Source organism: Phocoena sinus, chromosome 3, assembly GCF_008692025.1.
Source record: "Phocoena sinus isolate mPhoSin1 chromosome 3, mPhoSin1.pri, whole genome shotgun sequence".
Lineage (NCBI taxonomy): Eukaryota > Metazoa > Chordata > Mammalia > Artiodactyla > Phocoenidae > Phocoena > Phocoena sinus.
In genome coordinates this window covers 96,593,344-96,608,467 of record NC_045765.1, presented here as the reverse complement: position 1 = coordinate 96,608,467, position 15,124 = coordinate 96,593,344, and the positions used below count along the sequence as shown (strand labels likewise).

The following is a 15,124-nucleotide window of genomic DNA, read 5'->3' as shown; positions in this document are numbered from 1 at the left end:
AAGAGCATGAAAGTAAACATAGTTAAACTCACATTAAACTTGATCTAGAGCATGAATTCTCAACAGGGTTGAGATGGCACCCAAGGGGGTAAAAATTGGTTCTTGGGGGAGAGCAAAAAGAATCTTAGGGTATCACAATGATTTGTGGCCCTTCAAAGCTCAGCCCTCCCTGAGAAAAATCTTATTCCTTAGTATTTCATTTGTCTCATTAAAGTAAATGAAAAGCTTCCCCTTAGAGAGGTGAATATGAGAAAAACAGAGAAACACTGATTTAAAACAAAATAAAAGCCAAGCTTTGTCTCTAAAATCTTTTTTCCCACCCTTAAAATCAGGGTTGCCTTTCATTTTTATCTAAATATCTGTTTACACTTTGATGTGATTTCTATCTTTCCTTGCTTCTTAGCTTTTCTCTGATTTTCTCTTCATTACTTCCCTTTGAGCCAGTGGCTGATGACTGGTGCAAACACGAGAAATGGTCACTCTTTCATCTTCCCTCTGTTACTGATCTCTAATGTTACCACTTGCTGAGTATTGGATCTCTGTCACCACAGCAAAATAGAGGACGCAACACAGTGTCATAACTCACACACCTACTATGGCAGGAGTGACTACTGCATCTATAGTCGATTCTGACTGTAATGTTCAAACGTGGTAAAAATGATGGCAAGAAAAAAGGCAATGAAAATCTTCCTTAACAGCATTTCAGGTTAGTTTCTCACTTGGTACATTAACTCTAATACACCACAATTCTAAGGTATATCTTCATAACTGGTCAAAATAGAAAAATCAGACAATAGAAAGCATTCTACTCCTTATTTCTTAATATTTACCCAATACAAAGGGGCATGAAAACATGTGGAGAGTGAAGTCACTGTCTAAAGTATATTAATGACTGCATTGCTGTTGTAATTTACAATCTTTCAGAAGAGTTATTACTCTTACTTTACAGAATTTTACTAAAATAAATTATACAATTATCTCATTCATTTAAACTTTCTCCTTTGAAACACACTTTACAGAATAATATTTTGCAGTGGAATATGGCTTGCTGTTTTGCTTAGAATGTCTGTGTCTAACAATTTAAATTGAAGCCAGGGGGTGGAAAATTTTTCAGAGGACAAGAACGCTGGTTTAGGAATCTGAGGACAGATAGCGAGACACCTCTGATTTCATTATTTTATAATTTTTGATCCTTAGTCAACTTAGTTGTAAAATCTGGATGAAACATATTTTTTAAGGGTCTCATAAAGGTTTTGAGGCTGTAACTACCTGATACATAATACAAGGAGGCTGCATGGGGAAATGGTACAGCAGCCATACAGCCAGAAGGAGACCACAATGAGGCACTGGTGTCACCCCAACTTTCATTGCACATATCATTAAGGTTCATGAGAAGGCAAATTCCTAGATTCAATATGGTATCATTGTTATGCTGACGAGATCTGCAGTTTATGTTTGATTATAATATAGCACAAGAGTACTATACTTGAGAAAAAGTGAAATAACTCGATTTTCCTCAAATCACGCACAGAAGAAAACGTCTCCAGATTATAGCATCTTACTACTTCCTGCTTTAGAGAACAAAGGAGGGAGAGTAGAAATAATAGATAATGTGTGTGATGTGTTATAAGAATTAAATTCTTCTTGTTGAAAATATAAAAAAAAATTTAAGAGGAGTAAGCTTTTCAGAGAGTGGTAGAATCTGTGCCTTATGTTATTATCTCCCTCCAAAGAGCAGGAGCCCCTTTTGCTGACAATATTAAGATAAACAAAAAAGGGTATCGGCACCATTTAAAGAAAGCTAAGCGCTGATTTGAGGAAGTGCTGCATTGGTATATGTAACAGCCACAAAAATAAAACAAAAAGATTATACATTTAAATAGACCTACAAACTGAACTAGAGCATCACTCCTCAAGGACTGGAGAAATCTAGTCAAAATGTTTTGTTTCATTAATATCTGATTTTAGCTAATTGTGATCAATCCTAAAACTCAACTCACTTCTAAACTGTGGTATTTGGGGGGGCTTTTACACAGTTGCAAGAATTTATATGCAACACTTTTCGGAAGGTACCACTTACAAAACAACAATTTTTTCATAGGCCACTGCTTGAAAAACATTTTCCTTCCATGGAATTCAGATAAATTTGGAAAAAATGTATACATCAACTTAAAGTGCCAGCAGGTTCATATGAATTGGGCACACAATCTATTTACTGAAAAGAAAAATACAGTACTAGAATCTTCTAAGCGTCAATACTCTTTGACTTTGTAAAAGGAATTTTAGGCAACTAGGAGGTATACAATATTCTAAATCAATGAAACTCTGTATAGACTTTCTTTTTTTCTCACTTACACATTTGTGAAGGAAATGTTTAACGTACCTTTAAAATTTGTGTAAATTAAATTGGAAGAATTGTTTATAAATTTAGTAAGTCCTTATGTCAGAGGAAAGCATCTATAAAGAAGGGTGGGCAAAAGGTCTTGGAAGTTGAGATTTACATAATTCCAGGAAAATTCAAGAATACAAGGATAGGACCATCAGTTATAGATCATTCTGCTTTAGTACTTGTTTCTTTGGTTTTCAGGGGTCCTTCTATTTTGCTGTTGTGGGGAAAGTAACAAAAATTACATCTGGAACATTTCCAATTTTTTCTGCTGGCACTAAAAAATATGGTAGCAACAACAACAAAAGCTTCTGTAAAAATCATTTGAAAATTGCTAGAAACCTGAATCATAATCTTGTTGGTGTGGTATTACTGATGTCTCACACTCTTTAAAATAGAAATTTCTGTTGAAATTTAAAATTACCTTCCATATGTCCGGTACAATCACCCTCTTTTGTTCAGTGATATGAAGGCTAGTTAGACTTGAATCTAAACTACAGGTGATATAGACATGTTTTTGTTTTCACATTAACATTTCTTCTTAAGCGATGCTCCCTTTTTAGTCCTTGAACATGAAGGTCACTTAAAATGTCCTTATTGTTTGTAATAACTTTTAGAAAAATCCATATGTTGTTTAATAGCAGCAGGCTTTCTACACAGGAAGTACTTGATAAGGTTTCCTTGGGAGCCTATTGTCTTCAGATCATTGTACTATATTCCCATTGCCTCTGCAAGTTCAGTTCTTCCTTTGCTTGTGCTTCCTCCATTTTTTTTTTTTTTAAATCATTTGGCTACACAGAGCTGTCTCATGTCATTCTTTGCATACATCATCACTGTTTTTTCTCTTTGCCTGCATAATGGCCCAGCTTTTCTGAGAGTCGCTGTTGTCCAGAGTGTGATCCTTTACTAAAATGGGGATTGAATGAAGGTGGAGCTCAAATTATCTAGGAGCAAAGGAAAACCAGGCATTTGAAAACGACCTAGAAAGGAACGAGTAATGAACCAGAGTGGCCTCAATGAATTGCTGTAGAGGGAATTCTCAGTTTTGACACAAAAGGAATGCCTGGATACCAAGGAAAACCTAGGGGGAGAATCTCGGTAGGAAGCCTGCCTCATCGGCTGGTCAGCCCGGAGGGCTGAAGCCAGTAGCTCTCCAGATAGGAAGAGAAACACACGTATTTTATGAGTAACAGTTAAGCATTCAAACATGCTGTTTTGGAACACAAGGTACTTTGAGGAGTTGACATCCCTTCGTAATTCATGTTCATTGTTCCTCTAAGTAAAATGTGTCTCCCTTTAGTTATTCTGCTAGGAATTGTACTTTAAAGGCAAGAGGACATTTTTGATAATGCACATCTTAAACTTTTCATTAAACTACCAAATTTAAATTCTACCTTTTTGTGCACTCTGACATTTTTGTCTGGCATTTTCATTAATTTTGCGACATACATAAATGTAGCTGAAATGTTAACTGATCAATACTTTGTCTCTCTCATGTAGCACTAGCGTTCCATTCCCTAAGGACCACACAGCAGAACAGAAATTAAATGTGTAAAATATCAAATGTTAATGTTAAACACAGCGGCACTTACTGTATAACGACAGAAAAGGCTAAAACAATTCCAAATGGACAGATGGTACCACAAATTATCTACAATCCCATTTAAGGATTAAAGTTTGTCCTGTAAAATAATTCTTCGACGCACACTGAAGTGTGTCCTTTTTACTGATAGCCCGGTTGTCCAATTATTTTTGTGCTCATTACAGTGAGATATGACAGTACTGAAAAGAAAGAGAGAATGTACACTTTTTTTTTTCCACGTTGCACCCACTGACATCCACAAGAACACAAATGTCTAGTCAAGAGCCTGATGAAAATTAGGCCCAATTTATGAGACACTTCCACGTCTACAATAGATGAATCCCAAAGACAAGCGGTTGTGCATTCCACGTCACATACGTCTGTGTTTGCTCTTAAGCATACAATATTCATAGTAAAATTTAGAAACCTAATTCATAGCACACAACAATAAGGACATTCATTGCCGGGAATGTGTTTGCTTATATTTCATCCATCACCTTCCAGGCCGATTTCCGTTTCTAATACTGTAAGCCAGCTTTGAACCTTCCACAGAGCACATAGGTAGCACATAAAGAAGCCAGGGCAGCTCTCCCCCTGCATTTCACATACTCTCCATTTTAACTGACATAGGGACAAAATTATTGTTTTTCCATTTTAATTTCATTATTCTACATTTATTTTTGGATAGTAAATTAGAAAAGAAAAATAAAATGGAATAGAAAAAAGGCACTTAAACATAAAGTTTACTGATCTGGGCCTAAAACCAAGCGGCATAATGGTACAAATGCATGTGCTCCATGTGAGGCAGCTGCATTTATGAAAAAGTGGGCCAAGTGGAACCAATATTATAATAATAGATCCGTGATCCATCAACAGGGAATGATGGGAACAATATGTTTGTAACAATGGGGTGCTGCTCATAGCTTCTCCTAATGGAAAGCAGTTCTTTTCAAAAAACTGGCCTAAAAAAGGCTCTGGTTATGCAATAAGATCTTTGAAACATTTCATTTTTAAATACATCATTGACTATCTATAAGATGAATAAAAATCCTACAACAGTTCTTTTTTCCCAAATCGTTATGATATTAAGATGACAAGGTACATAATTTAAAAGCTCTTTTGAAAAGGAAATCATATCCATGTGGCTTGGGGCAAGGTACTTAACTTGTCTGTGCCTCAGCTTCTCCCTCTGTATATCAGGAAAATAATAGTATCTACCTCATAATAAGGTTGTTGGGAATATTAAATTTATTAATGCATGAAAAGCACTTTCCTGCTTTAGTGCCTGAAAAACAGTTCTTTGGCACATAGATATGTAATAAATGTTAGTTGTTATTATTACTATATAAGGATCTTTTTGTATCAGAATTTAATCTGAGACTAAAATAGATGACTGAGAGAGGATTATGAAATAGTTTAGAATTCAAATGGAAGGTATAGGAAAAATGGCTACAAAGCATTAAGCTATGTCTATCATCATCTAATAGCTAGCTTTATTAGCGCAAACCCTTATTTATATGGTATCATTGAAGAAAGTTTCTCCACATAAGAAAAAAATTTCAGACTGACTGACTGGATCATTGGTTGGTCTATCGATTTAGATAGTCATTTATATTGGGAGCCTACTAACGCTAGATACTCTGCAGGTGATGCTAGAGTCCCAGGTGAAAAAGGCAGGGTCCCCATTCTCCTGGAACTCCTAGTTCAGGTCCAGACACATGAAGCTGGCTTTTGTTTTCATTGTTTTAATAACATTCAATGGAACGTAATTCAGTGCTTCTTTTATTTTTTTCAATAAAACCATTAATATTGTTGTTTCTTCTCAAAAGTACTGTTAATGTGCATTCACGTTGTAGTTTTTGGTCTCTTTTTTCACCATCAGTGTCAGGAGTCCCTTTTCCTACCTTTATTGTGGCCTCCCCCGCCCCCCTTATTTTGAAAGCATCTTTCATTCAGCTTGTGTTTTGTAGGACCCAGTCTGTTAGAAACTGACCACCAGCTAAGAGAGAGAATAGTACATTTCTTCCCCAGTGAATTTTGACTCCCCTTCAGTGAAATTACTCAAGTACCATCATGTACATGTAGCTAAGTTTCTCAGAGTTTCACTGCCTGGTTTATTTTTCAATCGGAAAGAAATTGTGAAAAAAAGTCTGCCATCTTGAATTCACTTTACGTGAGTGACCTCTAGAAGCCAGATGAAGTTTAAGAAGACTTACACACATTGTAATGCTAAATTGCTCAAAATGAAGGTTCCTGAACAGATGATATAATTATATAGGTTTCTCTGTTTTCAAATTTCACATATAGCTGTGTGGAATGACTTTGGGAGGAGTGAATCAAAGATGGCAGCATGACATTTTCAGTAGAATATTATTGTGTCTCCTAAAAGGCCCCTGGAACCTGGAAGTAATGGCATAAAATACACACAGAAACTCAATACCATTTTTTCCTCATTAACATCAAAGTGCCTCTATGATGCTGAAAAATAATAATAAAGTTTGTTTAACAGTACTCCAATGTATTTATTATGTGAAAGAGCTAAATACAAGAATATTGAAAGAGGCAGATTTTCTTTTCTAAAACTTAATGATGATGACAGTCACTTTCTTTAAGGAGACAACAACATGTCTATGGGAAGCAGGCTGCTTAACTTTCTGGTAACTCACAACACAAAGGGACATGTACACTCTTTGTTCCATGTGCTCAGACATTAATGAAAGTCCCATACAAGGCCTGAGAGGAGGACAGAGCTCAAAGTACTAAACAGATGTGCATACACTCATTTGAATGGTAATACTAAAATGTTGATTTGTTACTATAATTAAAACTCTTCTTGTAAGCCCCTTATAATAAAGTCATATTCTGAGAAACCGGTAACTATAAGGAAGCATAAGGTACTCATATTCTAACAAATATGACAATAAAATAAAAGATTTCAAAAGAACGACTCCACTTAAACTTCAAACCGAAACCCTGAATAAGCAAAAATAATGTGAGAGCAGAAAATCCCAGCTGAAGCTCAGAGGAAAGTATTCTTTCAGATTTTCTAGCTTTGCAAGTTGGTCTCATCAGCAGTTTTTAAATAACCAAAGTAAAAGGCTACAAGATGAACATTGTCAGAGGACTATTTGGATCTATCAAACTCTCACTCATGCGTTTTTAAAAGCTGGAAATCTCAGAAATAATAAAATGTGCCTTAAATAGGTCACATCCACTTCCAACTGATTCACATATTAAAGTATTACCAACTAGCATGCTACTGCCAAAGATTTTCATATTTTGAAAGAATAGCTACAGGACAAATAAAATTAAAATGAAGATGGTCAAGATTATTATTATTTTTTAATGCTAAGGACTTTTCTTGGCTCTGCTATTGGGATTTGGAATTATGCAATATGTAAAGTTTTACATTTTAACTGTCACAGAGAAAATTATACATTGGCTGAGATGTCTTATATTCCGGAAATCTGAGGCGGGGATGTATTCTTGGACTCAGACCCTGAACAATCCATCAGGTTCCTGCCCACGGCAAATCTGCCCAGTCAAGTCTCAAAATAGAAGTTTAAAATGGCCACATCAACATAACTGTAACTATTGCCACAGAAACATGCAGCTATGATTACTGAATTTAATGAATAATAATGTAAGTAATACAGTATGATCATACCACAAAAGCAGCGAGGCTCCTTGCGGGTGAATCCCAGTCAAAGCAACTATTAATGTAGTATGCAGCATTTACGAGCACCATGACACAACGCTTCATTCTGATAAAGTTTCTTAGTAGCAGCTATAGGAAAATGAAAGTATTATTAGAATTTGCAAGACTAAAACCCATCAGATATGCTACAAAATCCTTCAAGTTTAGTGTGATTTAAAATGGATTCAGAAAGTTAATAAAGTTGTAAGAATATACCAAGCAATTTGGCTCACAAGTTAGAAGAAAAGAAGTATCTCTAAGAAGGTGAAAAGAACTAAATTATAAGTGCAATTTCTTAGTTAAATATATTTGCATAAATAATACTATCATGCAAATTGGGCTACCTCTCTTCAAAAGAAAAAAACAATCTCCAACAGTTCAAAAACATTTTTTTGCCACTTAGAATACTGGGAACCTTAAATATATTTAAGAATTCTGAAGTCCTGTGCTTTTAAAATGCTTTAAATGCTTTAATTTCTAGATATTTCAAAGTGAAATGGATAACTGGGGATGGTTTTATTTAGGGCCTTAGGGAAAAACCTGTCAAGTACTGCTTTATTATAGAAAAGTAACATTTTTTTCACCATTTCAGTAGGATTCTCCCTTTCTCACTATCATAGTCTCATTCTCTCTCTCTCTTTTCCCTCTTCGTCTCTCTATCTCCCTCCTTCCCACAATAAATTTCACCCACATTTTCTCATTACTTTTTCATAATTTTGGATTTAGGGAAAAATGTATGACAAGTACTTTACAAAATCTGTTACTAAAAAAGGTATATGACAAACTATTATATACAAAATAAGCTACAAAGATATATCGTGCTACACAAGGAATATAGTCAATATTTTATAATAACGACAAATGGAACAAACCTTTAAAAATTGGGAATCACTATACTGTACACTTGTAACATATAATACTGTACATCAACTACACCTCAATAAAAAAAAAAGAGATAGAAAAGCTACAGATATTGAACAAGAAAAAAAGTACATGAGAATTGAAATAATTTAAATTAAAAAATTTAAATTAAGGCATGACTGCAGCTGTAAGAAAAACAACCCATGCTCTAGATATAGGTTCAAAAAATTACATACAGCTATGTTAATAATTAGAGTAATATGTCTGCAGGTTAATATTTTGCTACTTCCAAGTACACGTCAAGGCCGATCTGGTATTTTAAAGGAGCTATGTAAAGTTAACCGGGGTCATATAGAAAAAATAACGTATATATGTGTACACATAGATGCACATACGTGCATACCAGTTTAAACAAGTTAAAATTTCTTTCAGGGAAAGTAAAACGTGTCTCTATTTGTTTCCTTCTTGGCCCCTGATCACCTTACTTTTAGTGCTACTTTTATAACTTTTAACTATAACTGTGGAAATATGCAATCTGTATTTCTGTTCAGATAGGTATTACATTTGTAACTCATGCATTGTCTTTAAATAACTAAAGATTGCACTGTTTATGGTGAAATGATTGGATTAAAACCAAAATATTTTTGGTCTTCTAATAGCACAGGAAATTATTAAAGATTTTAACACGCACAAATGAGTTCTGTAAACTTTATAACCTCAAATACATTTGATTTTAGCTGTGTTATTTGGAAGTAAACAATTTTTAAAAGGAGTAGCTTAATACTCTTTTCTTAACTTGTTATCAAATTGAATTTAAAACTACAAGTCTAATTACGAGATATCAAGCATAATTTAAAATTTCTTCATGATATAAAAATCAGGGTTCCTGATTTTCTATTTTCTTAGCTAAAAATGCCAATAATAGTTCACTTCTAAAAGATCATAGTTAAAATCTAATTAAGAGGAAGGCTTCCCTTAAAAGATAGAGCCCCCTCTCCCGTGGATTAGAGGGAAGAACTTTATACTGGGCTCACTTTACAGACACCTGCATCATACCTGTGGGTGGTCTGGACATATATTTGAACCTCAGCTTTTGGTGTTCTCATTTACACATTCCATGGCAATCAAATTGTATTTTATGTTCAAAATGATCATTCTTCTGCTAACGCATGAATACATATCCATTCTATGCAGAGCCTACAGTATCCCCTTTCCTTTCTGACCACCCCCATCCAACTTACTAGTTTGGTATTGTCCTTGTTTGATCTTTTAAGGAAAGGAAGGGAAAAGAGAAAAAGAAAGAAGAAAAGAAAGAGCCATTTCACATCAGTAGATGATCAAAAATTCCATAGTCTTCCCCCCTCCTTACCTCCAAAGTTTATTTGAATTTACATAGATGTTTTACAGATATAATCAAGTCTTCCCAGAGGGATTAATCTTTCCTTGCTTTTTACCTGTTTAGAGAGTCTGTTTTCCTCTTCAATGTACTTCTGTTCTTTGGGTATTAATGTTCGTAAGCTGGCTTTCACCTATACATCAACATATGTGTCTGTTATGGATTAATATAGTACAAATGTTTACAAGTTTTTCACGCAGTTCAATTTGCAATAATTTCGAAAGTTTCAAAGTCCTGGCTGCTGTGCTCATAAAATATAAATGTATACAGTTGCACATGCATGCGCTTCCATTTCTGACGCCAGCAGGCAGCGACCAGAGCACAGCCACAGCGGCAGCCGCCAGCTATAACAGAAAGTGTGGGTGTGCCAGGCAGTGGCAGAAGCGTATTCTCCAGGATACATCAAGGTTTAGAGAAAATGAGGACTGACAGAAATTCTCTACAAATCAGGAACAAAAGCTTTCATGAAACTGAACTCTTTAGCAGTACAAAAAAGCCAAAGTTAAGACTTACAGCATTAAAAATCACATCTATTTCAAGATAGATGACCCCCTTTGTTGGCCCTGTCAGCTGCTTGTTTTTCAAGACGTAGGCTTTCTGTTCACCATTTTGAATCTGCGGGAAAAGGACATGACAGCCGTCTGTCTCGCGGTCTCCACTGAATACACTCCCTCAGTGACCTTTGACCCCCAGCTGCTGAAACTGACAGAGAACCCAAAACAACTGTGGCAATTCTGACAAGTACCTGTTCATTACCAGGATCAAGTCTGTCAGGAAAAATTAACTATCATGGGATTCAACATGGCCGTGCATTGAGTATGTTAAAATTTTTAGTGTTCTTATTACAGACCTTGGTTGAGAAATGACAGATATAGAGCTGAGGGTTTTTTTTTTTCCTTGAGCAAAAGCAACACAGAGCAGTGTGTCAGGTGAATGAAACTTACGGACAGCAATGGTATAGCAACTTTGCCCAGAAAGTCAGCACTTCGATCCCGATCTTCATCATAAACTGTCACTTCAAGAACTGAATGGATATCTTTAATGTTGCTGTATAATAAATATATGTAAAGAAAAAAAGACTTCATCAGTAGGGAACAAGAACACAAATGCTTTTGAAAATTTAGATAGCTCCAGCTGATTTGGTATATATATGTTTTATGTATACCATTTGCATACACATACATAAGGTAGCTTGGTATCTGACAGAATTTCCCACAATGCACCTTAGTAGACATGATGGTTCTATTATCTGGAACTTTGAATACAACTGTAACTTTAAGTTATAATTTTTCAATAAAATATAATTTCCATCTGGATGGGCAAAGAATAAGTTATTGTAAAAAAAAAATCAATAAGTGGCACTTATTTTTTTTTAGACTTCTCCTATTCTCATTATTACAATAATTCCCATCTTCTTGTTACTCCCACATGAAGCACTACCAGGTTTGATTTCAGCAAGAGTCACAGTATAGTTTATATAATTTTTCTTTTTTATCATAATAGAATATCTCCTTTATCTTTATAGCTCTCACCAAAACTCTGACTTATTTCTGTTTGGTTTATAGTAAAAATTAACCAACACAGAGTATAGAATGAAGAAAATGTAACATTGATAGCTATTGTACCACCCTAGGATTTAGAAATTAAGTAGTGTTCCATTATGTTCCAAAGACAACATATGTTAACAAACAAGTATGCAAGCTCTTCATATTTTGTTTCTAGAAAAATAAGCCCCAATTGTTGACAGCATTTATTCTTTGATCAAACTGTTTACCAAGAAAACATGAATTAAGAGAAAACAAAAAATGAATATATTCATTACTGAAAGACTGCAACTACATGTGAGAAAAGGCTTTATCAGAGCACAATCAATTAATGGCTTTGATAATTATCAAACCTATTCATTCAATTATGCATTCCAGAGAAAAACACTCTCCACAACCTTCTTAGGAGTGCAAGTCTCCTGACCAGGCTTTCATCTCTTATAAAAATGTGAAATTCCTTAAAGATAAATTGGTCAGATAATTAAATCTGATTAGTTACTGGCTCTTAAGCAAGGACATTATAAGAAATTAATGAGGAATTTAGCAGTTTCTCATATATGAAAATAAAACAGTTTCTCATATACGAAAATAAAATAAACTATGTTAGAAAACTTAAGAAGTACTTCTGTTTGGAGAGTTTTTCTTTGTTCAGAGTTCATTTCTAAAGCTCAGCTTAAAAAAAAAAACAAAAAAACCCACGGACTTAGGAGATACTATAGTGTAGCATCGGCAGCTTTTACAGTGCATGATCGAAAAGATTTACAAACTTTTTAAAACAAAAAGAAAATTAACTCAAAGTGTTTTCTGGTACATAGGACAGTACTTAATATTCTTATTGTGCTAAAACGCAACAAACCCAAACTAAAACATCTGCCGAATCCGAGACTGAATTGTTTGCTGATTTGAGCAATGGAACAAATAGAGCTTTGTCCTCCTTGGTGTCAGTGCAATTGGGGAGAATTTCAATAGAAAGTATAAAAGGAAGAAGCAGTACGGCAATTCAGTTAATGGGAGCAAAATCCTTCATCAAATCATGTATAAGATGCATAGTTTAAAAAAAATATCTGTGAAAACAAAGAAAAATGGCATACCCTTTCCCCAGGTTTCACTATCAGGAAGGTAATGCAATTATGCAATTCATTGTTGCTGGCAAAGGCAGGCCAGATTCATTGAGTTGTTAATCAGTTAAGAATAAACGTACAAAAATTTCAAAAATAAATATCATTTAGCAGCAGTTTTGAAATGAGCTCAAAGAATGACTACTTACAATGTGAAGACTTTGTTCCACTCAGGATTGAGATTTTTGTAGACAGTATGTGTTAGCAGCCTATCATTGTTCAGTTCAACCACACAAAATGGGTCACTTTTACCTAAAAGAAATATGGAGGGAACATTTTTAGTACAAATTGCACCCACAGTTCACAGTGTCGTGACCGTGACCACATCTCTTTTCTAAAAAGTTTTATAGAAAACAAAAAGTAAAGTAAAATTTTAAAAATTAAAAAGTAACATCAAAATAGAGTTAGATGTAACTGGGTGATGCTAACAATTGTGATTCAGAGCAATTTAGAACTTGAAGAAAGTAAAAGAGAGCAAATTACATGGCTGCTATTTTAATTTGCAATTTTTTTTACAAAAATACTACTATAACTGCTGGTTATGAGGGGAAACGTGATACATATCCATCCCTAAATCAGATTGTATTTAATTCAATGACCTTTGAAAGGTTCAGCCCCTTTACTTTAATGCATGTATTTTCCAACTCATCTGACTCACTAGGAACTTGTAATAGAAATTCCTAAACAAGTTTATTTTGGGAAAACTGTTAGATTGCAGAATTACAACATTTTAATCTGACTTTAGATTCTCTTCTGAAATATCTATGGCATCACAAAAAGGTAAATTAGACCCTCTGAGGCAGAAAAAAATTCTGCCATTTGAAACTTAACCTCAGTAACCAATCTGCATGTTAAAGAGCAGTATTTTTTCTGTCCACGGAGAGTGAAGGATTTGGAAGTTATCATATATTCAGAGCCACTCTACTCAGCCATAGTCAAACCTCATCCATTCGGTAATTATATCTTGTGATGTCCTCAATATTTTTGTAATGTCATGTCCTGTATTGTAAGAACCCATAAAGTCATTGGCTCTATGGGGGCAGCATTAATGATATTAGTGCAGCATGTAATTTGTTTGATACCTTATACAAATGACAATGAAATCAATATTTAGAGAAAGCTGTCCAGAGGTCATATCTTTTAAACTACAATATTGATTTAGACTACATAAGAGGTTAATGTGCATATTATTAACTTTAATGATAAAGAATAATTGTTTTAAATGCATTGTGAATTGTAGTCACAGTAGTTTACACTTCTGTGAAAGCTTAAATATCACTGAAGATTTTCAATTAAATTTTAATAGGAAAGAATTCATTAGCTATCAGTGACAGATAAGCTATGTATTCCCACACAGCAGTGTATTTACTTTCCATATTGTAATTTTGAAAATGAGCTGTACAAACTGTGATTCACCTTTAATTTAATTTATTAATTTTACATTAAAAAAGAGATTTAATATGTGTGTGTTAGTTCAGTGGCCTCCTATAGCCCAGGATAATTGCGTAAGTTAACATTATGGCAGTCTTTTCAGTTTTTGGTCTTGGGAATGATTTTCAATAAAGAATAGAGAACTGAAACTCTTTAAGGTCGGGTGAAAATTTTACCTCTGGTTTAGGATCTGTATTTTTCCCCACCTTCTTCAGTCCTCTTGCCCTACCTGTTACCACTCTCATTTACAACTCACACATGCCATGAAAGATGGTGTTCAAAAAAATTTCTGTTCATTAAAACACAGTGTAATAGGTTTTATTTGCCACATCAACAACTTTATTTTCTCCCAAAGAATTCAGGTACAATCATGAAAAATAGATTAGTTTTCAAAAGCTTAGTTATTCTGAAGGCTCGTATTAAGCATCTTCTCTCCACATCTAGCTTTGTGCTGGGTACTATGGTATAAACAAAAGAACAGAGCACATAAACTCCAACCTCAAATAGTTTATAAAAGGTTTGGAGAGATAAAATATATCTACATATAACAAACATAGGGAAGATTAAAGCCACATTTATGGTAGAATTCATGTCAAAAGAGTATTTTACTTTCACTTTAGATGAAATGATAGGCTTTGGAAACATTTACTTAAAAGACAAGTGTAACTCTCATACTCTTGCTTGGACCTCATTTTAACTTTTCTTGTATACATGTACATTCACGTTAATCAGTAAAACGTAACTACAAAAAGATAGCACTTTTCAGTATTTTTGTTCTGTCATTTTCACTTGCTTTACTTCAATTACTATTCTATTTCAACTGACTTGGTTTTACTTTCCCTCAAATGACCAACAATGTGTAACAGATTCAGTCAAAACGGTACCACTGCTCCAATAACAAAACACAAGAACAAACTCCAGAGACCGAAATCTATGGTGAAAAAATTTACCTTAAACTTCTACAAACAGAAGATGAAAATCTTTACTTGACTTTTTTCCCCACAGGAAGTATATTCAGTTGTGTAAAACTGAATACAGTTCTTTCAACCAACCCCATGGAAAGTCTCCCAAATCATCACCTTTGTTGCTGTATTTTTAATTTACTGACA

At 34.3% G+C, this 15,124-nt stretch overlaps 1 protein-coding gene across 13 annotated transcripts in view; it reads right to left on the bottom strand.

The window, feature by feature from the left end:
• MCTP1 (multiple C2 and transmembrane domain containing 1) overlaps window positions 1–15,124 on the bottom strand; it is a 360,390-nt gene that overhangs the window by 155,088 nt on the left and 190,178 nt on the right. For 11 of the 13 annotated variants that reach the window (XR_004349160.1, XM_032626358.1, XM_032626364.1 and 8 more), the window contains 5 exons: window positions 12,734–12,836; window positions 10,867–10,969; window positions 10,436–10,537; window positions 9,981–10,055; window positions 7,636–7,755 (listed from right to left, as the gene is read on the bottom strand). Coding sequence is in view for 12 of the 13 variants with exons in the window: in XM_032626358.1 (XP_032482249.1) it covers window positions 7,636–7,755; window positions 9,981–10,055; window positions 10,436–10,537; window positions 10,867–10,969; window positions 12,734–12,836 (503 nt within the window). In the remaining variant the exon portion in view is untranslated. Of the gene's footprint in view, window positions 1–2,428; window positions 3,331–7,635; window positions 7,756–9,980; window positions 10,056–10,435; window positions 10,538–10,866; window positions 10,970–12,733; window positions 12,837–15,124 lie in introns of those variants that run through there. The other 2 variants (XM_032626369.1, XM_032626362.1) reach the window with 2 other exon arrangements.